This window comes from Sorex araneus, chromosome 5 (genome assembly GCF_027595985.1).
Source record: "Sorex araneus isolate mSorAra2 chromosome 5, mSorAra2.pri, whole genome shotgun sequence".
Lineage (NCBI taxonomy): Eukaryota > Metazoa > Chordata > Mammalia > Eulipotyphla > Soricidae > Sorex > Sorex araneus.
In genome coordinates this window covers 211,804,135-211,830,250 of record NC_073306.1, presented here as the reverse complement: position 1 = coordinate 211,830,250, position 26,116 = coordinate 211,804,135, and the positions used below count along the sequence as shown (strand labels likewise).

The 26,116-nt window shown below is 42.8% G+C and overlaps 1 protein-coding gene across 2 annotated transcripts in view; it reads right to left on the bottom strand.

Moving 5' to 3' along the window:
• CCSER1 (coiled-coil serine rich protein 1) overlaps nt 1-26,116 on the bottom strand; it is a 912,102-nt gene that overhangs the window by 564,970 nt on the left and 321,016 nt on the right. For both annotated transcript variants that reach the window (XM_055140485.1, XM_055140484.1), the window contains exon 7: nt 23,645-23,852. In XM_055140485.1, coding sequence (XP_054996460.1) covers nt 23,645-23,852 — 208 coding nt within the window. The remainder of the gene's footprint in view (nt 1-23,644; nt 23,853-26,116) is intronic.

Below are 26,116 nucleotides of genomic sequence, written 5' to 3'. Positions count from 1 at the left end.
CTTTAGAAGATAGAAAACATAAAAAATGTTATGATTTTATGTACATCTTATAAAACACTGACCCTAAAGGCCGTGTGTATATTTTGAACATAGATCAATGGCATACAGATCATAAATTATTCATTTATTTGTCTGGTTCTGGTGGATTGCAACAGAAGTTGGATTTGTTTTTCTCTGGAAATTATCAGATAGAAAACACACTAGGTTTTGCAAGCCACACTATCTTTATCGCACAGACTCACATTTGCCTTGCCCACGGGGAAGTAGCCAGAGACAAGTGTCAGCGACGTGCGATGGCTATTTCAATAATTGACAGGGTTTGTATTGCTGCAGCCTGGGAGGAACTGGAGGATATCACGGTGGGTGAAGTAAGTCAGGAGGAGACGGACATGGGCAGGTAACTCACTTCTCGGTGGTGTGCAGAGCAGCTGCTCTGGGAATGAGGCGTGGTAGGGAGGGGATGCCTGGACCACCCCTGGCCCCAGAGTTTCAGAAGAAGAAAGACAGAGAATAACGCAAATAAGGGCAAGGAAAAAGATAAGAAAGGGAAGGAGTCCACCCCGGAGCAATCTTCCTGGCCCCGGTCTCTACCATCCTTGGGTATTAGTCTCATATTATGATATCTTAAATTTCACAAATGCCTTATAAGTCAGGGGAGAGGCAGCTGGGATGGAGAAGGGGTCACTGAGTCAGGGATGGTTGGAGGGATCACTCAGGATGGGAGATGTGTGCTGAAAGTAGATAAAGGACCAGACGTGATGGCCTCTCAGTATCTGTACTGCAAACCATAATGCCCCAAAGCAGAGAGGGAGTCTGGGGGAAACTGTCTGCCATGGAGGCAGGGGGAGGGTTGGAAAAGGGGGTGGGGATACTGGGGACATTGGTGTAGAAAACGTGCACTGGTGGAGGGGTGGGTGTTTGATCATTGTATGACTAACTCTCAAGAAAATTTCATAACTGCAGCTCACTATGATTCTATTTAAAAAGGGAAAATTAATAAATGGCATCAATAACCACAGGTAGTGCGGGATGAGAAGCTGACTAGGAGGAACGTCTGGACGTTGGTGGAAGGTATTGAGCACTTTGGTGGTTGTGAGGACCTGTAACTGCATCAAAATCGTCAACATGAGCACCATTGCAAAATGCTACAGTAACTACAAAAAGCCACCGTAATTGCACTAACAAGTCTTTTTAAAGGGAAAGAAAAATTGGCATCTCTTAGGGGGACTTGAAATAAAGTAATGACAGTGGTGGAGTGTCTGGGGCATTTTGACGGCATGGGGAGAACGTGCAGCAATTTTGTAGATGTAAACATAAAATTTAGCATTGTTGTCAACACTTCACCTCAACATCAATAATATTTTTTTAATTAAAATTTTAAAGGGGGGTAGGAAAGGGTGGCCAGGGGCCTTGGGGATGGCTGGGATGTACCAGGTGGCATAGTTACACACATATCCAAAGAGGAGTCACAACAATGCTCAGGCATGAGAGCTAAGCAACAACAACTGAACTGTGTCGTGTGCCTGAAGGCGGCAGGCAGGGGTGGGGCGGGGGGGAGCAAGGAGGCTGGGGGAGGGGCTGACACTGGTGGTGGGATTAGTGTGGAAATATTGCATGTTCAAATCTCAAATATCGATGACATTGTAAATCATGGTACTTTAATTACATGAAAAATTTCAAAAAAGGGGGAACAATCCTGAAATTCAGATGCCCCCAAAAGGAGAGATCCGAGAGAAAGCCCTAGGTTTCCTCCTACTGGTAAGGATCGCTGTCCTTGAAATGATTCCAATCCCTGATGTCACTGAGAAGCTACCTGCCTACAGAAGTAAACGTATCTGAAAAAGAGTGCATAATATCCAGAGTCTCACAGTAATCCCTACACCAGGGAGAGAACCAAATATATGAACAAAGTAGAAATGCAAACATGAACTTTAAAAGAATTGCAATGAATATGTTTAAGATACCATGTGTAAGACAGACAAGTTGAGTCACTAAAAAAAATAAGATAGAGAGAAAATTTAAAAAATAAGATAGAAAATAAAAAAAGAAAATAAAAAAAAGGAAGCTACAGTAATTAACTTCATCATTATTTTTGAAGATGGTGTGGGGGGGGCATCTCCCAAATGATTCTCAGGAGGTCGGGGGTCTTTAGGGTTCTCAGCTAGCCGGACTGGCAGTTCCACATAGGGGACTGAGGATTCTTTACTGCCCAGACTCTGGCCACCAAAGGATGGGAGGGGGGAGTGTCTCCAGGGATGCACTGTGAGTCCCTGACTCACAGTGACCACGTGGATCCACTAAACCCAGGTGTGAAGACCCCTAGAAATGTCCTCTAGCCACTGGACAGTCGCCTGACCCCCAGACACAGTAATGAAAGGAAGACGAGTAGATGGAGAGTGGATTCAGTCAAGGCTGAGGAAAGAGCTAGTGAAACACGGGCCAGATGGGAATATTCCAAATGGAACATGGATCCAGCACAGAGAACGGGAATACACGGACAAGGAGAGAAAATGTGTGAGATATGGCTGGGCACTAACGTATTTCAGAAGGAAATTCCAGAAGGGAAAAGAGAAAGAGGAACGAGACCGAGACTGAGAGAGGCGATACTTGAAGAGGTAGGGCTCGGACCATTTGCATTCTTGGCACAGATTTGAACCACCGTAAGAACAAACAAATGAAATTCCATGCAAATGTTCATTCAGTTACTGAGGCCAAAGGGAATGAAAGGTTAATAGGGACTGGGGGGCGGACAGGGCTCCCTCGGTACAGGAGGTGCCCAGCAAATGCCAAGTCCAGCCCCTCACGGCCCCTCAGAGCCACTGGGCATGGCCCTATAATCATGGGATTAAAACAAATGAAAGTTGTAGCAGCCTCCAGAAAGCAACAATAAAATTCTCTCCGGTCCGGGACTAAAGAGACCAGCAGGTAACACGCTGGCCTTGCACGCAGCTCACCCTACACGCCCGCTCACCCCAGGAGGAGCCCAGGCACCACGCGTGGGCCGCTCAGCACGACGGAGAGTGACCCCCTCTGAGAGCAAGGCCAGGAAGAGGCTCTGAGCACCGCTGGTGTGACCCCCAAACAAAGAGAAATCAAGATTAGCAGTACGGATGCCCCAACACTGAAGGGCTGAAAGATGAACACAGGTGCAGCTGCAGAGTTCTCCCTCTATTCTGTCAGGGCTGGCGCAAGAGTTCAGCCGGGAGGGCCTCACGCTGCGCACGGCCCATCTGGGTGTGATCCCTGCCCCAGACGGAACCCGGAGCCCACCAGGAGGAGGGCTTGCTCACGGCCAGGTGTGCCCTCCCCCCAAAAATTAAGCAGAATTCTCTATTTAAGTAGGCTTAAATGAGACCGAAAAGGCATTTTAGAAAAAAAAAACCTGTACAAATTACTAAGAGACAGGCAGAAGGAATTAATCACTATCATGCCTGTCCTAAGACAGATTCTTCAGTGATTAGATTTTCAGTCTTCAGGGCAATGGTCTCATGGCGAAACTGTAGGATTGCATCAAGTTAAAAAAACTATGACATTCTAGGTACATCAATACTAAAATATTAGATGCAGTAAATATACTTTTATACCTCTAGACTTAAAATAGATGGTCCAAAATGTAATTGTTAAATGAGTCACAATGCTTTCAAGTTCAAAAATTATGTAGAAAATTATGTAAGTAATCATTTAAATTAGGTACTACTGAAGCAGGAGATATATACAAAATATTTACTAAGAATACAGTTTTTACACATTGCATAACGAGCAATCTAATAAACTAGAAATTGCAATAATTAAAAAATATAATCCAAAGGGATCAAAATGGGACTATGGTGCAAGAGGGACAAATAGAAGAACAAATATTAAGAGCATACATTTTCATTAAAATACTTTAGAAGCTACACTAAAAACAAACAAAATGAAGTATTCAACGAAAATATTAGTCTTTAAATTTTGCACTTTTCGGGAATTTCATCTTTATCAATCATGTTCTATTTATTAATAAAAGTGGAAGAAATAGTGATAGCATGCAAATATTCACTGTTCTTTCTTTCTTTGTCATGACTTGCCAGAGATTTGGGGGGTCATCCGGGACTGGAGCAATAGCACAGCAGATAGAGTGTTTGCCTTGCACACGGCCGGCTTGAGTTCGATTCCTCCAACCCTCTCAGAAAGCCCAGTAAGGTACTGAGAGTATCTGCCCACACGGCAGAGCCTGGCAAGCTACCCATGGCATATTCGATGTCAAAACTGTAAGAACAAATCTCACAATGGAGACGTTACTAGTGCCCACTAGAGCAAATCGATGAACAATGGGACAACAGTGCTACAGACAGTGCAGTACTATGAGAAAAAAGTCAATTCTATCCTAATGACTAGAGACATAAGAAAGAAAACATGGAAATTCTAAATTTAAGAGAATTAAAAATACACATCAGGGGCTGGAGCTATAGCACAGTGGGTAGGGTGTTTGCCTTGCATGCGGCTGACCCAGGTTCATTTCCCAGCATCCCATAGGGTCCCCCGAGCACCGCCAGGAGTAATTCCTGAGTGTATGAGCCAGAAGTAACCCATGTGCATGCCGGTTGTGACCCCCCCCCCAAAAAAAAAGTAAAGAAAGAAAAGAAATGGCCACAAAGGGTAGGGGGACACTAGACTGTTAGGTTAATGATAAAAATAGAAAATAGTCACTGAAAGAGAAAATAATACCAGCATAAAGATGTGAAGGAAAAGTCAACCTTTTCCCTCTCTTCCATCCGAGGCATCCTAGGATACCGGTGTGAGGTCCAACCCTCCTCATAAACGCATGCCTTTAGAAACTCAGAAAAATACACGCAAATACATGAAGACCCACTGTTTGATATAAAGTGTGATAAATCTATACCAATAACTATGCACCAGCCTTTCACTAAGAAAAAATATTCAGAAGCACGTGCGCGCGCGCACACACACACACACACACAAAACACTGTATCTCTCTGATAATTGGAAATTCTATGCAAGATTAGTTTTTTCAAGAAAGACAAACATTTGTTCCCAAAGGAATTTATTGTACAAAGACAAGCAGGCCGGCTGTTCAGAATGGCTGAAGGGTTTGGAATGCAAGTAAGGCCATCGTTAATTCTCACCTCAAGCTTTCCCCCCTACCCATGTGAAGCAACAGCACAGTGGGTAGGGTGTTTGCCTTGCACATCTCCAACCTGGGTTCGATTCCTCCATCCCTCTCGGAGAGCCCGGCAAGCTACCAAGAGTATCCCACTCACACGGCAGAGCCTGGCAAGCTCCCCGTGGTGTACTCGATATGCCAAAAACAGTAACAACAAGTCTCACAATGGAGACGTTACTGGTGCCCCTCCAGCAAATCGGTGAACAATAGGACGACAGTGCTATCGTGCTACCCCTGTGCTCAGAAGGAAGTCCTGATGAATCCGATAGAGTGATTTCCAGTTTCCAGGCTATTTCCACGATGACCTAAAAGCACGCATCTAGAAGACCACAGAGCCAGGAAGTTTGCATTCTAGCGTTGACAGGGAATCGTGCCATTGTAACTCAGCGTTTCACCATTTAAATGTGAAAAAAAAAATCACCAAGATTTTGACATTCATTTGTCATATTTTCTTATTTAGTTAATAAATTTACTTACATCTATAATTGAAAATACATTTAAAATTGGGGATGGGGTCTTCTCAGCGGGATTACGGTCCCCTGGGGCCCCTCTGGGCAATACCCACAGCTGGGGGTCAGTGTTAGGGTCCCGGCAGGGCTGCTGGGACTGCGATGCACGCCCAGATTGTTTCAGAAGTTGAATGTGTTGCTTGTGAACAGTGAAAAAAGGTAAAAATCTGAGGTTTTACTCAAAAGAAAATTCGTATTCCGCAATTCCAGGAACAAGTAGAAGACCCCAAAAGTCTGGGCCGAAGACCTGGGACTTTATCCCTCCAGCTCCACCTGCCCACAGGGTCCCCATCTTTTCCCGGGGTCCACCTGCCTGCGGTTCCCTCAGGGGCCTCGAGAGGAACCGGGCTGAGTGACGGTGAAGAACCCAGATCGGGAAACGCCTTTACAGGTGCAGTTAGCAAACCCAGCAAAGTGTCACGAAGGGGATCTCCTCACACTCGACCAGCAACTGAGCAAGAGCCTGGAAAGATTATTTCTTACTTCTAAGGTGAATACTTGTGCATTGTGTATTGAGCCAACACAATTAGGTCAACTAGTCGAATGGCTGCTATGAATGTTTGCTTTCGTGTTATATTGTTGTTTAAAGTAAGGATCACTGTCACTGTCACTGTAATCCCGTCGTTCATGGATTTACTTGAGCAGGCAAACGTCTCTATTCGTCCTAGCCCTGAGATTTTAGCAGCCTCTCTTTACTCGTCCTTCCCAACAGTGCTACACTGGAGGCTCTCTCAGGGTCAGGGGAATGAGACCTGTTATTGTTACTGGTTTTGGCATACCAAATACACCACGGGGAGCTTGCCAGGCTCTGCTGTGCGGGCAGGATGCTCTCAGTAGCTTGTGGAGTTCTCCGAGAGAGACAGAACTAGATAATAAAAGTTCATTCACAGCCACAGGCTTCTGGGAGCTTTGTTTTTGTTTTGTAAGGATACAAAATTAAATACTTTGATGCATAATCCATGTATCTTCACGATGTATACTGTTAATGTTTCTTCTAATAACTAAAAATGCAAGTTTCAAGTAAAGTTCAGAACTAAATGAATCTGTATGCCTTATCAACAAGCATTCAATAGTGATCTATGTGTCTCAGTTACAAGTCAAAAAATAATTTAAGACATTAATTTAAAAAAGATACTTGTTAGACATTAACAAAGTTTCTCTTCTCTCTGACTCCCCCACCCCCGCCTGGCACCTTTCGGCCGCCGTACCTGTTCATTGCAGCAGTTTACAATAGCCAGAATCTGGAAAAAAACCCGAGTGCCCTAGAACAGATGACTGGTTGAAGAAACTTTGGTACATCTATACAATGGAATACTATGCAGGTGTTAGAAAAAATGAGGTCATGAAGTTTGCATATAAATGGATCAGCATGGAAAGTATCATGCTAAGTGAAATGAGTCAGAAAGAGAGAGACATAGAAAGATTGCACTCATCTGTGGAAAATAGAATAATAGAATAGGAGTCTAACACCCAAGAATAGTAGAAATAAGTACCAGGAGGTTGACTCCATGGCTTGGAGTCTGGTCTCTCATTCTGGGCAATTCAGAGAAGGGAACACCAAGTAAAATGTGGTCGGAGATCATGCGGGGGATGGGTGATGCGTGCCAAATGTAGACTAGAGACTGAACACAATGGCAGTTCAACACCTTTATTGCAAACCACAACACCTAATCAGAGAGAGAGAACGAAAGGGAATACCCTGCCATAGTGGCAGTTTGGGTGGGGGGAGACGGGACTGGGGAGGGTGGGAGGGACGCTGGGTTTACTGGTGGTGGAGAATGGGCACTGGTGAAGGGATGGGTTCTCGAACTTTGTATGGGGGAAACATGAGCACAAAAATGTATAAATCTGTAACTGTACCCTCACAGTGATTCACTAATTAAAAATTTAAAAAAAATAAATATAAAAAAAGTTTCTCTTCTCTTTAAATTCCCCACATTCACTTTCTAAATGCACTGAAAGCAAAGGAGTTCATCCGTTCCTCTTTATCCCCCCTTTTTCCGCCTGGGTGTGCCAGCGGCTGTAGAAAATGTAAAGGAAACCCACAAGGTAGCTCCTTCGCTGGGGACACAAACATTTATTACACGGCGAAATTGTAGTGTGAGGCCAGGAATGACAGATGAGTGTAAGACTCCGGGCGAACACCAAGGAAGACTTATGCAAGAGGTGAAGTTTAAGGTTAGGAACTGCAGTGGCGAAGCCAGGAGAGAAGGGCACCTTCAGCCCCGGGGAACAGAATGTGCGGAAGTTAGTAGGGAAATATCAGCAAGGCAGATCTAGAGAAGAGTGAAAGGGGCGCTTTGACCAGAGCAGAGAAGAAATGTGAATCGGGAGATAAGGCTGAATAACCAGAATCTGAAGAGCTTTGATAAAACATTAGAGGTCGGGCTCTATTTTTTCCGCACAGTCACTGGCTGTGTGTATTTTGCTCTTAGGACTACAAATGAAGAAATGGGTGGAAGTGAACCAGAGAAAGGAAAGATCTAGGCTCTCTTAATGAGGCAGCAATGAGTAGTTCATGTACTATTATTTTATCCACAGTTCAGAAAAATAGAACTGGGAACACAGAGGACTTTGTCCAAGGCCTCCGATGCGTGTCGGCGCCAGGAGAGATGCTATCAAAAGTCTCTGTGACTACTCCAGGTTCTCCGACACTCTGCAACATTACTTCTTGGTTCTGAGGCTGCTTTAATGTATTTAGGACGCAAATTTGGAACGGACAGTGAACTGAAAACACAGAGAGGAAGTGGCTCTGGAGAGAGAGGGCAGCGCTAGCGGGTCTGTTCACCGGGACCCAACAAGGCCCCGGAGCCCACCAGGAGTGATTCTTGAGCACAGAGCCAGGAGTAAGCCCTGAGCACCAACAGGTGTGACACCTCCAGAAAAACAAAACAAAATACTGATGGGGAAGAAAAGGTGCCGTAGAGAAAGAGCAGGATTCAGTCACACACTATCAAAGAAGAAAGATGTCAAGTGGCGCGTCATGCCTAAGCGTTGGCATTTAGAAAATTCCACAGCACGGCCGTCCCAGTAGGAGCAGGGCAAATTAGATGGGAGGGCAACACGGAAGCCAAGTAAGATCAATAAACAAAAACAAGGAAACAGAAGGCCCCGATACAAGCAGCTTAGGAAACTCCCAGACGAGGCCTTAGGTTATGAAGATATAACAATTTTCACAAAATTTCCTTGGGTTCAGTGATTTTTGATAATTCCAGTAGGCATTTAGTTGCAACAAGCAATACGAAATAAATTATTGTGTGCCTCTGGGAGGAGGAGGACGAGGCGGGAGAAGAAAAGGGGAAGAAGGAAAAAAGGAAGAGAGGGAGGAAGGTAGGATGGAAGGGAGGGAGGAAGGGAGGGAGGGAGGAAGGAAGGATGGAAGGAAGGAAGGAAGGAAGGAAGGGAGGAAGGAAGGAAATAAGGAAGGAAGGAAGGAAGGAAGGAAGGAAATAAGGAAGGAAGGAAGGAAGGAAGGAAGGGAGGAAGGAAGGAAATAAGGAAGGAAGGAAGGAAGGAAATAAGGAAGGAAGGAAGGAAATAAGGAAGGAAGGAAGGAAATAAGGAAGGAAGGAAGGAAGGAAGGAAGGAAATATGGAAGGAAGGAAGGAAGGAAGGAAGGAAGGAAGGAAGGAAGGAAGGAAGGAAGGAAGGAAGGAAGGGAAGGAAGGGAAGGAAGGAAGGAAGGAAGGAAGGAAGGAAGGAAGGAAGGAAGGAAGGAAGGGAGGGAAGGGAAAGAAGGAAGGAAGGAAGGAAGGAAAGGAAGGAAGTTAAGGAAGGAAGGAAGGGAAGGGAAAGAAGGAAGGAAGGAAGGAAGGAAGGAAGGAAGGAAGGAAGGAAGGAAGGAAGGAAGGAAGGAAGGAAGGAAGGGAAGGGAAAGAAGGAAGGAAGGAAGGAAGGAAGGAAGGAAGGAAGGAAGGAAGGAAGGAAGGAAGGAAGGAAGGAAGGAAGGGAAGGAAGGAAGGGAGGGAGGGAGAGAGGGAGGGAGGGAGGAAGGAAGGAAGGAAATAAGGAAGGAAGGAAATAAGGAAGGAAGGAAGGAAGGAAGGAAGGAAGGAAGGAAGGAAGGAAGGAAGGAAGGAAGGAAGGAAGGAAGGAAGGAAGGAAGAAGAAGCCAGGGAGGGAGAGAAAGAGGGAGGGACACCAGTGTCATCCCAGGTCTGCCATCTCTTGCCTGAGTCAGTGAAAGCAGCTATTTATTTATTCTTCCCAGTAATCTTAACTTTCACATATCCCACATAGCACAATCAATACATACCTGCGCAGTATTCCTACAAAGTGATCTGAACAAAAACACACAAAAGAAAACAAAACTATCACTTAGCATCTTGGTCCTGTTAACAGTGAAAACATTTAGAGAGCGTTGTTTCATTGCTTCTTCATACTGGCACAATACTTTCTTTTTATTATTTTAAGGTTTTTGATTCAGGATTCACATTTATGATTCAGGATTTAAAATTTATAAAACCTGCCATCAAAATTGTTTTCAAGTGCATAATTGAATGGGCGGCCTGGGGACACTGTGCTGGGAAATGTCCCCGGGTGGAGGAACGGGTGTTGGAGCACTGTGCGACTGAAATCCATTCACGAACAGCTTTGTAAGGGTCTATCTCACTGTGATTCAGTTAAAAAATAAAGGAAATTTTAAAATAAAGGAAATTTTTTAAAGAAAGGAAAGAAAGGCATTCTCAGATTTAAAAAAAATATTACAAATGATTTTAATATAGTTACAAAATTATGCAAGTCTTCCCGCTGTCTACCTTAAACATCGCCCCCGCCATCAGCGGCAACTCCCAACCTCCCAGTCCCAATCCTCTGGCCAGGCCACTGATGGACTTGCCGGCCCTCTGGGTGGGTCCCTTCCAGACATCCCCTCAGGGGAATCCCACCCAAGGATGCTCTTCAGACACGTCTTCTCTCACAGCCATGGATTCCAAGTGCCCCCACCCTGGACCATGAACCAACAACCCTTTCCAGCCTAAGTCCTGCCCACGGCAGAGAAGAATACGCACGATCAAGCGGCTACGAGAGGCTTTCCAGTAGCATCCTAAGACCATGCGACTCTTTTTTATTTTTTTGTCTGTCTTCCTTTAATCCACACCTGGCAGTGCTCAGGGCTTATTCCTGGCTCCACACTCATGGATCACTCCTGGCAGAGCTCTGGGGACCACAGGTGGTGCTGGGAATAGAACCCTGGGGGCTGCATTCAAGGCAAAGCCCGTCCCTGCTGTCTTATCTCTCCCACCGCAGACACTGGGACTCTCCTGTTGGGTTTCTCCGTAGCTTGCCCAGTGGCCAGCATCTCCTGGTTCCCTGTGTCCAGTGTGCCTGGCCTTGGTTTGTCTCTGGCTGCCCCATAAGCTTTGGGGCAGCCATACACATTGCCACAACCTGGGGATTTATTTTCTCTCGTTCGTGTACGCTAAGTCCAACATCAGGGTGTTGGGAAAATGGATTTCTCAGAGACGTGTTTCCTTGGCTTGTGCGGACGGACGCTGATCTGTCTATCTCAATGTCTCAGTTTTAGGACAGAAGTCGCAATGGATCAGAGTTCCATCTCTACGGCCTCATTCCAGCCCGGTTTCTCCCTTAGAGGAGCTCTCTCCAGCGACAGTTACTATGTGGAGTAGGGACTTAGTATACAAATCTGGAGGGATCTGTCACTTGTCAAATGCCCTATGCCCATAGAAATGCCAGCCTTCAAGATTAATGTTCACAACTATAAAACCACTTTTTTTCATAAGGATGAGTCTTCCTCCTTCATTTGGTGGCACTCCCTGTTTCCTTCCCTCCATTCTTTTTATAGCCTCATAAATAGATGTTCAAAGAATTGATTCTGAACAGTCATGATGCATTTTTGGAAAAAAAAAATAACATCACAAGTCAAGTGACAATGGCTTGTACTTATTGTTAATAATTTTTTTCCACTTGACTTTTTTTGCTACCTTGAACTTCAAATCCTGAGCAATTAAGACAAATTATTCGAGTCCATTTAAACTTAATGGACTTGGAATAGAATAAAATAGAATAGACTTGGAATTTCCCAAGTTCCATCCCACAACAAATAGAACTTTTGAAGAAATATTTTAATACATTTGAGACTATCAGTACTACTTCTGAATTGCCCAAATAGGATCTCATTTTTCACAGTGAGTTTTCATTAGCAAATAGTCACTCAATGTCACTCATGTTATATATGGACCTTACATAGTATTCTTTTGGGGGGAAAATGACTGGTGATAGTTTGTGTTCCAGTATTTGATGTTGTAATTGCAAAACTGGAGTCAACAGAGATGCAGAAAAATAAATTTAGTGAAAAATAGTGAAGTAAACCAAGTAAGAAAGTCCTCAGAGGTCGGACTGAATGCAAATTCTGGGGGAATTCGTGGGGACAGATATTAATTTGGGATAAAGTCGTAGGGATCCTTTTAATAGCATCAAATCTAATCTAATCGATGCAAGTACACACTGAGTGTGTTTATATCATGCACCGTTTTGTTGTTTTATAGGCCATACATCAGTGGGACACTAGGCCTGCCTCTAGCCACTGGACTTCCACACCCCATATAAATGGTTTTAAAACACAATTTTATTTCAACAAAAATTATGGATCCTTCTTATAACAACAACCAAAAAAACCTGATGATTTTAGAAATAAGGATAGGTGCTCTTCTCCTTATTTTTTGTGTGTTTTTTGTTTACTGAAACCTATGGAAGGTTTATTAGCAAAGTACAGACTCAATCAGAGGTACAAGAAGGTGAGGGAATTCTCTGATTTTAGAATTCCCTGAACCTCTCACTCTTTGAACCAGAAAATGACCTCCAGGACCCAAAGCTCCAATGCTGTGTCCCCTCAGCGCAGACAGAACAAGGATATAAGACTCTGGTCAGTTCTGAAGGAAATGAGAATCAGGAATGTGCCACTGGGACAAAAATAACTCCAGTCTGTGTAAAATATTATAAATTATTTTGTATATATTGTATATATAATTGTAATATATATAAAATATATATAATTGTAAAAAATTAATATCAGAAAACATGTTTTGCTTGCTTTTGGGCCACTCCGTGCTGCTTTGGCCTCGGTCCTGGTTCACTCTCATGCCCCTCCCTGGCGGGCTTCGGGAGAGCAGATGTGGCACCAAACTCAGACCAGCCACATGCAAAGTAAGTGCCCTGACTGCTGGACTAGTTCTCTGGTTGTAAGAATATGTCTTTTAAAGGGCGGAAGGAAAAGGCAATACGGGAACTACTTTTTGTTGATCTTTATGTTGTCATTCAGAATTTAATCTATGTATCACAGAAAAATTTTAGAAAACAAACTTGTATTCTCTTATGATTTCAGAGAGGAAATCTAATGTGCATGATATGAATTCAGGAAAATAATATTGCTTTACACGATGCTCTTTGTTGCTGGAAGATTTGGACTCAGTCGGCCTGATGGATTTGTGGTAATACTAAGATCCCAACTGAAATAAATGAGAAGTTACTTTGGTTCAACATTGTTGTGTGAATGTAAAGAGTTTTGGTAAAGTGAATGTTCTTCACAAACTTAGGTGATATGTTAATACATTATCTCCTTATTTATTTATTTATTTTTAATTTATTTTATTGAATCACCAAGTGGAAAGTTACAAAGTTCTCAGGCTTATATCTCAGTTACACAATGCTCAAACACCCATCCCTTTCACCAATGCCCATATTCCACCACCAATAAAAACAAAAACAAAGCAAAAACAAAAACAAAAGTATAGATCCCACCCCTCACCCCCCAAACTGCCCCCCCCGTGCGTGACTGATAATTTCACTTCCTTTTCTCTTTACCTTGATTACATTCCACATTTCAACACACAACTCACTATTGTTGTTGGAGTTTCAAAACAGACTCACTATTTTTGTTTGAATTTATCCCCCAAGAATACAGCTCTATTGACAAGGAAATATTTGATAATAAGTTTTCCACTGATGAGAATGAAGAGATAAAAAGTCGCGCGGCCGCTACAATTTCTGTATTATAGTAATTAAGTCCACGGAGATTTAAGTTGGGAAATGAATCATTTCCCTTCCTGGAACAGCATGTAGCAAAAGCTTAGTTCACAGTCTCCATACATGGTTGCAAGCACTGGCTGGAACCCCAAATCCTAAAGCTGTCTCTGGTTCCTGCTCATTCCACATCCACCGGCTGTGCAAAGGCATGGCCACCTGGGACGGAACTTGGCCGGAGCCCGAGCTCCAGCCCGGGCTGAGACTGCCCCGGTATCCCGCGGCTGTTTCAAGTTCAAAGCACATTTTTTTTTCCATGCCAAAAGTTCATACCTGCTCAAAGGACCCACAAAATATCGGACACAACACCTTCTCCCGGAGGGGAGAGAGACCAAGAAGGAAGGATATTTCCTCCGTTAGCTGGCGTGGGGCAAAAGCTTAGTTCACAGTCTCCATACATGGTTGCAAGCACTTGCTGGAACCCCAAATCCTCTATCTCCTTATTTAAACTTCCACAGGATCATTCGACTAGCAAGTGAAAATACAGATTTGTACTATATATTTTGCCTCCCAAACCTAACCCTAGTACCCCACATATGACTCATTGTGATGCAATAATCACAGTCATATGAAAAAAAATTGAGATGACAAGCCCAATAAAAAAAAATAAAAATTCTGAACTGCAACCTCCTTTTTTGAAGAGAGTTTATTAAGAGTCCAGAAATAATTATCTGTGTATGTCAGGTGGCTGGTCATCATCACTGTCATCACTGTCATCCTGTTGTTCATCTATTTGCTTGAGCAGGCGCCAGTACCGTCTCCATTCGTCCTAGCCCTGAGATTTTAGCAGCCTCTCTTTACTCGTCCTTCCCAACGGTGCCCCATTGGAGGCTCTTTCAGGGCCAGGGGAATGATACCCATCATTGTTACTGTTTTTGGCATATTGAACACGCCACAGGGAGCTTGCCAGGCTCTGCCGTGCGGGTAGGATACTCTTGGTAGCTTGTCAGGTTCTCCAAGAGGGGAGAACTAGGCAATAAGAGGTCTAGTTCTCCATCAGGTAGCTACTTTATGATAATTTGAGGGAGTTTTAACACAGACTATACCACCAGGAGATTACAGAAAAAGGTCATTTACCCCTGACAGAGAGTATGGCCAACAATAGCATTTGTCTGATTTGAGGATAGTGAATCAAGTATTTCATCATTGACATGAGTGGCTTTATAAAGACATAATGCTTTAAAAACGCCTCACTTTCCTCTTTATGCCTGAAAGCAAGTCAGATTTAAGGGCATCCTAAACAGAACTACTGGAGCTGGCCTGACAGTACGGCGGGTGGGCGCTTGCTGACCTCGGCTCGACCGCCGCTTTATCCCCAGCACCTATCACGGTCTCCTGAACACCACCAGGAGTGATTCCCGAGCACAGAGCCAGGAGTAACCACTGAGTATTGCAGGGTGTGGCCCGAAAACCAAAAGAAAAAAAAAAGAACTAAAAAAAAGTAACTGTGCAAAAACCTATATATTTTTGTAAATACAATTTTTGTCTTCAGCTTTTTTTTTCTTTTTGTGTCACACCTGGCGATGCACAGGGGTTACTCCTGGCTCTGCACTCAGGAATTACTCCTGGCGGTGCTCAGGGGACCATGTGGGATGCTGGGATTTGAACTGGGGTTGGCCACGTGCAAGGCAAATGCCCTCCCCGCTGTGCTATCACTCCAGCCCCAGTCACTCCAGCCCCAGTCTTCAGCTTTTTAAACAGCCATTTTCTCTGACATCCATTTTCACCATAAGAATTAGAATAAAACAAAACCTATTTAAAACTACCATATTGAAAACTGTGAACACCTTTGTTCCTATTAGTAAACAGAACCTAAGACAAACTCAATACCTTTTTCTCTCCAGTTTTCATCTTCCCTGAGGTTAAGTGAAAAAGTTAGGGAATAGCTAATGAGTCACTCGGTGCTAACACACTTCTGCTCATTTGGGAGCAAGTGGCCGTATTAGTCCTAAGCAAGTATATGATGGTACCTAAATATACCTAAATTAGTCACACCATCTTTTATATACTCGTGACTGAAAATAGACATTTTCACTGCAGTTAAATATGTCTTTGCTTCAGATTTTCAAATGAAAACAAAATGCAATTTCAGTACAAATGTGTCCCAGAGAAACACAACTACAGGCTTTTTCTTCCCCCCACACCCCAAGTATTCTCTGGGGAGTCTGCTGGGTTCCGTCAGCAAAGCATCTGCCACCGTACAGTCTGGAACTCGGAATGCCAGATCCGAACCTTTCACTTACACAACAGGCTTTTACAGCAGACATAAGTGCTGCGTTTAAAGAAACCTGAACATTAGAAAGGCAGAGCAAAACTGTAATATTTATGATCTCGTTCATTATTTAATACATTAATAACCACTGTATCAAGTAAGGGTGTAATTCACTGCTTGTATGCGGTTGGCCATTTATTTTAAGAAGCAATGGAATAATACCAGGACTAGTAGAAAATGTAAGTACGTACCCCAGGAAACAATTAGCTGGCTGATTGGATTCTAACCCAGATCCCATTCTGTTTTATTTCAACATCAAATACCATAGGACACTGTGGTGGCAGAAAAGTGACTATAGCATTTCTGCAAATTTCATAGGCAGAAAGGGTCGAAGACAGAATTGTGAATAGGGACTCATTCATAGTGTGGCCAGGTTTGAAAGGATTTTTATTTATGTTTTTCCAAGGGTGAAACATAGAGTTGAATCCGAAGGGATTATTTCTGAATCCCTATGTTAAATAATCTGAGTGTTGTTTTATTTTTTCAAATTTCATTTCTAGAGCCTCCACAGTCAGATTTATCATTCACTTTCACACTCCCCGCGGTCCTATCACTCTGGCCCCTCTAGATTAAGTTTTAGAGATACAAAAACCCAGGTCCCATAAAGCAGAACATTCTTAATCAGAAACCAGAATTCTCAGGAATTCTAGGAAATGCCATTACATAAGTAAGGTATTTCTTTAACTATCAACAAACTTATTGTTTCATTGTTTAATTGTTCTCCTTGTATTAACTAAAAATCGAAATATAAGTTCTAACCAAAAGTGTGTAAGGATTGAGAAAGTATCTTAGTTTGTCACTTCCCTTAGGCATCTTAGGATCTTTACTGGGAAAGCGAAGATGCATAGGTGGATTTGTGATTTGATGATGGAGGAGAAGCAAGGGCCAGGATAACACAGTCTATAGAGGCATTTCCAAGGGCATTTAGGGAACATTAACGTGTTTGAGATAAGTGATGAGTCGAAATTCATTTTAGAAGAACTATTTTCTTTAGAAGAACTATGCAGTGAGAAAACCGATTTGGTAGATGGAAGACTAGAATTACGAAGACCAATTATGAAGTTATTACCGAGAACAGGGCCATCACAGATGGCAAGAACATATGGAAGAAGCAATTTACACAGAATTGAAAAGGTTTTAGAGGTGAAAAGTCTATAAACGGGGCACTGGCTTCAAGGGCATATGATACATTGTCTAACACGTTTTGTGCGATTCTGTGTGATGGTGTGCGTGTGTGAGCAAAAGAGAGACAGAGACAGAGACAGAGACACACACACACACACAGAGAGAGAGAGAGAGAGAGAGAGAGAGAGAGAGATGCTCAGGGCTGGGGACCTTACGGACAGACACAGAATATGAACAGGAGGGTGCGTGACCCTTTGGAAACACTAGATGACGTGAATGTGAGGACAAGCCGGTAGCACTGTGGAAGGCTGAGTGGAGTGGATGTCGCTGAACACAGAACTACAGGCCAGATCATTCAAGAGCAGGAAACTAGATTAAGTTTAGTGTAAGGAGCAGATTTACAGGGTTCTCGCTGGAAAGGTCATTCTAGGTATCTCCATGTCTCGACACTGTGTGAGGTAGCTTCTTTTCTAGAATACGTGAAAAAAAATCAAGTTGAAAATCTAAAATTGTCAAAGGCCAGAGCACTGGCAGGTTTACTGAGGCACAGTCTTTAGGACACTGTGCAAGTGTCCCTACCGTCAGCCCTGCAGCACGCCACACAACCCCCAACTGTGGGACGGAGCTGGTGCTGGCGTGTGCAGGCGACCACCCTGCCCGCTGGGCGGTCACCCCCGCCTCACTCAAGGCTGACTCCTTGGTCAGATTCCCGTCACCCAAACCTGTGCTTGCAAACTACGCTGATACACGAATCCCTCTTTCCAGCCACTTCCATTGTAATGTACACTACAGTCCACATGTGCTGACCCTCGCCTGCTACTGACATGCCTCCGTAAGGTTTTGGAAGATGGCAATTTACAGGAGAGTGTGCTGGGGTCCAAAATTGTCAGGCTAAATTCTAACCAAGATAAACCAAATGGGAAAAAAAAAGGATCATAAACTGGTTAATTATGTTTGTCTTTTCTTCCTTCCTCACCGATCTTGCTGATACTGATTATTTAATTCGATAGTCAATGCTGGCCTTATATTTTAGTATAAGTATGAATAAAGGCAGGTGAAAAGGTTTTCCTTTCTCTCCCTTTTGAATTTTCTCTGACAGGGCTCGGCCAGGCAAGGGTCATCTCCTCAGAGCTCTCTCCTGCCCTGCTTCCCTCAGCCGCCCCGGGCTCCTGTGGGGTGCAGTTCTTCGGGCTGTCCCTGCTGATGACGCGGGGACATGGGGGGCTGAGGGTCCAACACAGGTAAGCGTGGGCCCTGCTGCTGACACCAGCACCTGGCCCAGGAAAAGATTTTGGCATGAACATACCACATGGCCCTTTGTGACTTGTAGGAGGCAGTCTAGACAGAGAGGCAGAAAGAGAGAGGGAGAGAGGGAGAGAGAGAGACAGAGAGACAGAGACAGAGAGAGAGAAAGAGAGAGAGAGAAATCTAAACACAACTACTAAAGTATTTAAAGGCAATACTTCGGTCATGAGAAAATTTCCTTGAAAGTCATATAAGACTGCTCGAGGGGACTGCGTCATCACTAGCTGTCTAGGAGGTTCTTAGATATCCTGGTTATCAATTACTTTCTGAACATTTGTAGAACCGACTCAAGAGTGTAGAATAATTAGAATGATTTTCTTAAAGAGATCTACAGGGCATTTTAAGTGGGGGACAGTTCAAATGAATTTGTCTATACAGTCAAAGTTGTCTGTTATTTTAATATAATCATTAGAGTCAAGGCACTTGACACTATTGAAGTACTGAAAATACCTTAAAGCTCCTTTTAAATTTAGAATATTTATACTGTGGTGGCATAGTGATGTAGCCTATTTTAGAGGTGTGGAACTGTCCTCCTAAAGTATGTTGTAAATTCTATTTTTAGTAAAAAATAAATTTTTAAATTAATTGATATTAATGCATCTGCATGCTACTATATGTTTGAAACATTTTAAAGTACTTTTATTGCTAAGAGCTATTAAAATATTGAATCTAATTAGTTTATTACAGATTTTATTTATTTGATTTAGCAGTTAACTAGTACTGCATTACTTATTTTTCTAAGCACTTTGTGTTTAATTCCAAAAGGCTCATCTTAAGCTGACTCATTCTCACAATTAGCAATTCCTCCTTTTCATTCTATGTCAAAATGACATAAGTAGTAACCTAACCAATCTCATTGTAGAGATCATATCTAATGTACTAATCTATATGGTAGGGTTTAAATAGTGAATATAATAGAAAAATTGAATATAACTGTGTTTGTACCTGAACTTCTGGGGGTAGAATAACGTGATACAAGAGTTTACATGGAAACACACTGTATGTATCTGAAGTGCCAGGACTGACCCCTGACTGAGGCAGAAGTAAGCACTGAACAGCACCAGGAGTGGCCTCAAAACGAACAAAAGCAAAACGAACTTGAGCAAAAGTCTCAAGTAAGAGTAGTTAATAAAAGCATAAATTTGAACTTGTGTTATGTCTATATTATAGATCACATAACTGGAATATTTTCAAGGAACAGGTAATCCATACAAAATTTTGACTAATATGCATCATAAAACAGAATTTCATAGGTCAGAAATAAGCACCATTTTCTATATCACTAGATATACTTTAATCTAAGATAGAGTTGGTATTAAGTAATAAGATGTGAGTTGCAGTTAATATTAAATTCATATTCAATAATAAAACTTGAATAATAGTTTGAATTTTTGACTTAAGAAATAGAAAAATAAGAAATATTCCTTAGATCTGTAATATATATCTTTTACTAGAACAGGTGTCTAGTATAATCATATAACCTTAATTTTATTGTTGATGATCAGAATAAGACATCCTGCTTCTGAATGGGCTTAATGGATGTATATAATGATTCCATAGTGCATTCATTTTGAAAATCAACAAATTTTCCCTTTCTTCAAACACTTTTTAATAAAAACAGGAGGAAGTATAAAATTATCAATATATTGGGAACACTGGTTCTATAGTGAAAAACACTGATTATCGTCAAACATTGAATTTATCCCTAAGAAAACGTCTTGATATTTAGTGATACCTACCTTCCTAAATTTTCTTACATTGATTTTTTAAAATTAAAATGTAGACCAAATAAAGAGGTATAAAGCTGAGTAGTTAAATGTTAAAGGATTCAATATTAGTACTTTTAAAATATATTAAACTCGCTTAATATATTTGTTGTTATTGTCTGCCTTACACTTATACTTAACACTTACTGTATACTCAGAGAGTCAACAGTATAGTTAAGTCATTAAGTGATGAGAATAGATGCCACATAGTCACACATAAAAGTGTCCTCAAAGGGGCTGGAGCAATAGTACAGTGGTAGGGCATGTGCCTTGCATGTGGCCAACCCGGGTTCGATTCCCAGTATCCCATATGGGCCTCTGAGCACCTCCAGGGTCGATTCTTGAGTGATTCCTGACTCAGGAGTAACCCCTGTGCATTGCCAGGTGTGACCCAAAAAGAAAAAAAATAAAGTGTCCTGCAAATATTTAACAAGCTCAATCAAAGTCAAAACACCTAATTCAAACATTTCTGTGGCACAAACTTCCTTAAGGTTAATCCTGAGCTATCAAAATGGTATAAATGACAATATTGTTTGAAAATATGCAGAGTAACTTTTATATTCTATCACTACACTTTAAATGGGTATAAATAAATTATATCTACTTACAATATATTGAATACGTTTATAAGTGCATTTAATAGTAACATACAGTTGATAAATAGTAAGTTACAACTTTGGAGTGCTGATTAAAATTTGAAAAATGTTTGAGTGTGCATAAGTAGAATTCCTCTGCTGACAAAATATGTGGATTTCTAACAGTGATGAAGTGTCAGAAAAGCACTCCCACACCAGGCTTTAAAGACACAAAGATATTCATGATTGAGAATAGTATGACATACATTCACTTTGAGTTTTTGCTCTGAACAGCTACTAAGATTATATGACTCCTGAAATTCATATGGAATAGCAAATTCCCATAAATAGCCAAAGCAACCCTAGGTTACAAAAGATGGGAGGCATCACTTTCCCCAACTTCAAACTGTACTACAAAGCTGCAGTAATTCAAACAGCATGGAATTAGAATGAGGACAGACTCTCAGAATAATGGAATAGAATTGAAAATCCAGAGACAGATCCTCAGGTATATGAACTGATAATCTTCAAAAGAGGTAAAAATATATAAGGTGGAAGAGAAAATTCTGTTCAACAAGTGGTTGAAAAGTCACTTGGCCAGATTACGGAAAAGGAAGTCATATCTCTAAGGCCATCCACAATAGTCAAACAAAACGGATTAAAGACCTAGATACCAGGTCTGGGTCCATAACCTGAACTTAAGAAAAGAGACAGAACTCTCCATGACACTGAAGCCAGAGGCATCTTTAAAAAGTCAACACCATTGGCCAAGCAAACAGAAACAAAGATAAACAAATGGGACCACAGAAAATTAAGAGCTTCTGTACCTCAAAGGAAATGGTGAACAAAATTTAAAAAAGACATTCCACAAACTGGAAGGAAATGTTTGACAAGCATTCACTGGATTAAAAGTCAATATCAAGATACATAGAGCACCTATAGAACTATACAAAAGAAATCCAATCCCATCAAAAAATAGAGAGAAGAAACAGAAATTTCCTCAAAGAACATACTCAAAGCCAAAAGGCATATGAAAGAAAAGTGCTCTTCATCGCTTATCATCAGGAAATGCAAATCAAAACAACATTGACATACCTATCACCTCTCACCCCAGAGAGCAGCACATATCAAAAACAACAACAAAACAAAACAAAACAAGAACAACAAGAACAACCAGTGTTGGCCTGGATGCAGGGGAAAGCAACTCTCATTAACTGCTGATGTGAATGACGACAGGTCCAGCTGCTCTGAAAATTAATACACAGCCCTCAAAAAACTCAGCATGGAGTTTCCATTTAACCCAGTAATTACAATTCTTGTAAAATACCCCTAAGGACCTGAATACACAATGGAGGAAAATATATGTACACCCTTATGTTCAATCTAGCACTATCCACAGTAGACACCTGGAATTAACCCAGGTGTCCAAAATCATATGAGTGGATACAGAGGCTATAATATAGATAGGTAGATAGAATAGATAGATAATGGAATATTATTCATCCCTAAGAAAAGATAAAATCACGCAATTTGCTGTGTGGCTTGATCAAGACCACCGTGCTGAGTGGGAATGACGACTGCTCTAAGGTAAGCGAAACAAACAACACGGAAACTCCTTCAGCAAGGAACACGGCACGGGGTGGAATTGGGCGGGGAAGAATATCACAATGGTGCAAGGAGGTGCAGCCGAGACGAGCACAGGTGTTGAGGGGTGGTGGAGTATCACGCAGGAAACCCTCCCAGTAACAGTACTATAAACCATTGTGCAAAGACTTATGAAAACAGTGCTCCTATCACAGAGGAGTGACAAAGACTTATGAAAACAGTGCTCATCTCACAGCATGTGAGAGAAACATGGGCACTGGATGGAAATGGACACTTGGTCACGGGCATGTTGCTGGAACGCCTGAAACTGGTCGCAAGTACCTTTGTCATCTATCTTGGCTAACTGAAGTAATAACAACAACAAAAAAAAAACATATGAGTATATGCTTCGAACAGCCCAGACATCGCTTCTTTCTCAACTTTCTTTGTTCCTGATTCTGTTCTGATCCCCAGTGGTTCTACCAGCGTGATTACAACTGTCATGCAGAAGAGAAGCAAAGTGTCAGTGATTATCCCTGTCACGTGTTCCAAGTACAGTTAGTTCAAGAGGACGAAACAGTCATTCTTTGGCCACACTTAAAGCCTAAAGGGGGTTTCAAGAAATAGTTTCTTGGGTCTAAAGGAAAAAGACCCTGTGACACAATTTCCCCTTTAGTTCACCCTCACAGCGTGAACTGCACGTTGGGGTCGTGGGGTCGGGGCACGGGGCGGGCAAGGCCGACTGCTTCTAAGTCAAAAACAGTGAAACATTCGCATCAAACGTCACTCTATTTTTCCCCTGGATAGAACAAGCTAAGTTCGGGGTCAGAGAGACGGTATGGTGGGCAAGGCAGACCTGAACCCGTCTCAGACACCGCCCTGAGCACTGCCAGGAGAGACCCCTGAGCCCCACACCAGCCAAGAAAAGACAACAAGTAACTAAATGACCTGCTTGTGTGGTACCACACACGCAGGGCTCCAGGGTGCATGGAGTGCAGGTCGCACCGGCCTCGCGCAGCTGCAGAAGGACAGGACTTGCCCGAGCGGAGCCCGGCTGCCTCTGCCTGCCGTGGCCCGGGACTGGTGCCCGTTTCCTCCTGTTCCTTCCCAGAATACCCGAATTCCAGAGGCAGCGACACCACCACCCAAAGCCACACTCCCAACCCTCCATATGGACGGGAAAAGCAAGGCCGTGAGAGGACACTGCTGTCGCCTGCCCCCGGGTGTCCACTCCCCCGGGTGTCCACTCCCCCGGGTGTCCACTCCCCCGGCCACTCCCCCGTTGCGCACCCCACGTGCACCCTTACCTCCTGCAGCACTCTCCTCATCTTCAACAGCAGCGTCTTGACGGCCGTGCAGTCCTGCAGCATCAGCCTGAAGGGCAGCGAGTCCAGGCCGCCGCTCTCCTCCGGGCCCCCGACGGCACGGTCCGGGGCCGGGCTCCCGGGCACGTGGCCAGCATGGGCGCACCTGGCTTCCTGGTCGGCATCTCTGGTCAGCTTCAGTGACAGGTTCCTAACACGGGGGTGAGAAGGAACAAGGGTGACGACTCAGCACACTCGCAGCAGGTTTCCGAAGAGGAGGATCGATTACCAACAGAGAGCAGGGGAAAGCTGTGATTTTTCATCATTGCTTTAAATTTTAAAATATTTCATAGCTTTTACAGTTTCTGAGACCTTTGGACCAAAATTATAAAAGTAAGTGAGTGGGACCCATAGAGATAAATACTCCCTGGCCAACACTGTTTTAGAATTATGTTCCCCAGCAAGTATTTCATTTGCACGTGATAACAGAGCATTGGAAGTTATTTTACTCTTCTGAAAATGAAAATCAACAAAAAATGCAAAATGAAAAATTTTATTGAAGTTGTTCTTAAAAATATGCATAAAAAGTAACTGAAAGAAAGGAAAGAGCAAGAAACTAACAAAAAAGTAGTCTTGGTAATGATTGTTTTAAATTCCTAAAGCCATCAACAACCATGCTAGTGATTAACTGTGCATGGGATTCTACTGAAAAGTCACTGAGTGAATTACTTAGTCAATTACTTAGTGAAAGAAATGGAATATGAATAACTATGCAATTAGCATGCTTAGCAAATAATCATTCAATTTTACTAACATGATAATATGTGGGAAAATGAATGCATGCTGCTTGTGTATTCCTTCATAACTTTTTTAGAAAACTGTTTTCGGGCCAAATTTGCCAGTGCCCAGGGTCTACTCCTGGCTTGAGCCAGGGACCATGCCTGGTGTGCCAGGGGAACCAAAGCCAAAGGGGGCATTTGGTGATCCTTGTAAGAGGATCCTTACAAGAGGATCATATATACAGACGTCGTTATAAGATCCTCATAAGAGACAGTTCAAGATTTATGGAAACAATTTTCAAATGCCGTTCAACTGCAATACTGCTGAAGGACATTCTTTCCTGGACTCCAGAGACTGCCAGTTCGCAACCTACACGGAGAAAAGGAATGGCTTCGGAAATTGGTAGGAAGAACAAACAATGTAATGAAATCAGTAGCCGGAATATAAGTTAAACAATATTGCCATGAGACAAAGAAAAATATAACACCACAATTAAACAAATGAACTAAAAAGAAAACCCTAAAATGATGAAAAGCATAGTTTAGAGCTTCACTGTCCCTAGTTCATTTTAATTACACAAAACAGGAGGAGCCCGAAGGATAACACAGCACGTAAGGCATGTGCCCGCACACAGTCACCTGGCTCTCCTGCACCCGAATGGTCCCCCAACACCCCCAGGAGTCTCCCCTGAGCACAGAGGCAGGAGGAAGCCCTGAGCACAGACAGGTGTGGCCCCAAATTTTACAAAATTGCCGGCAGGGGAATGAGTATATAAAATTGTAGTGAATGAATTATAAGATCTTCTTCCTTCCTTCCCTCCTTCCCTCCATCCCTCCTTCCTTCCCTCCTTCCCTCTCTCCTTCCTTCCTTCCTTCCTTCCTTCCTTCCTTCCTTCCTTCCTTCCTTCCTTCCTTCCTTCCTTCCTTCCTTCCTTCCTTCCTTTCCTCCCCCTCTTTCTCCCTCTCTTCCTCACTCCTTCCCTTCCTTCCTCCTTCCCTCCTTTACTTCCTTCCCTTCATTTCTTTCTTCCTGCCTCCCTCCTCCCCTCCCTCCCATCTTTCCTTGTCCAGCTAAAGATGGATCTTGTGGGCCACTCCCTCATGATATTCGGCCAACCAGGCCAGCAGCTCTGCCATGTCTCAGCCTGAGGTGGCGCTATCTGGGTCCTGCAATGCCAGGGAATACCGCAGTCACCTTGGAGGTGCTCGGTGGCCTCCAAAGTCACAGCCACTGGTGTTCGAGGAAGTGTGCAGATTAGATCAGGGCATAAAGATTAGGGGTCATGGTATGTGCAAAAGCGTTTCAGTTTTCGTGGAATATGCAAAGGCAGTTCATGGTATGTACAAAAGCATTTCATGGTATGTGCAAAAATATTTTTAGAATTTTCTAAAGATTTGTCACACTAAAGTTAAGAGCATGCTACTGTAAACAGTTATATACAAGTTATCCTCTCAGCATATGACCTGAATCTTTCATAGTAATAGTTACATGTGCCTAGTTGATTGTGAGTGCTTACCCAGTTTTTATAATCTAAAATTTAGTAACATATAGTAGAGGTTTTATTGAGACCTAGAGGTCTTTCTGGTCCTTAAACACCAAAATAATAAAGCTATTTGGAGAGATTAACTTTGTAACACTTTATTAACTGTATTCTGGTCCATAAGACACTTCACGTGAATGAGGATGGTGAGTTGA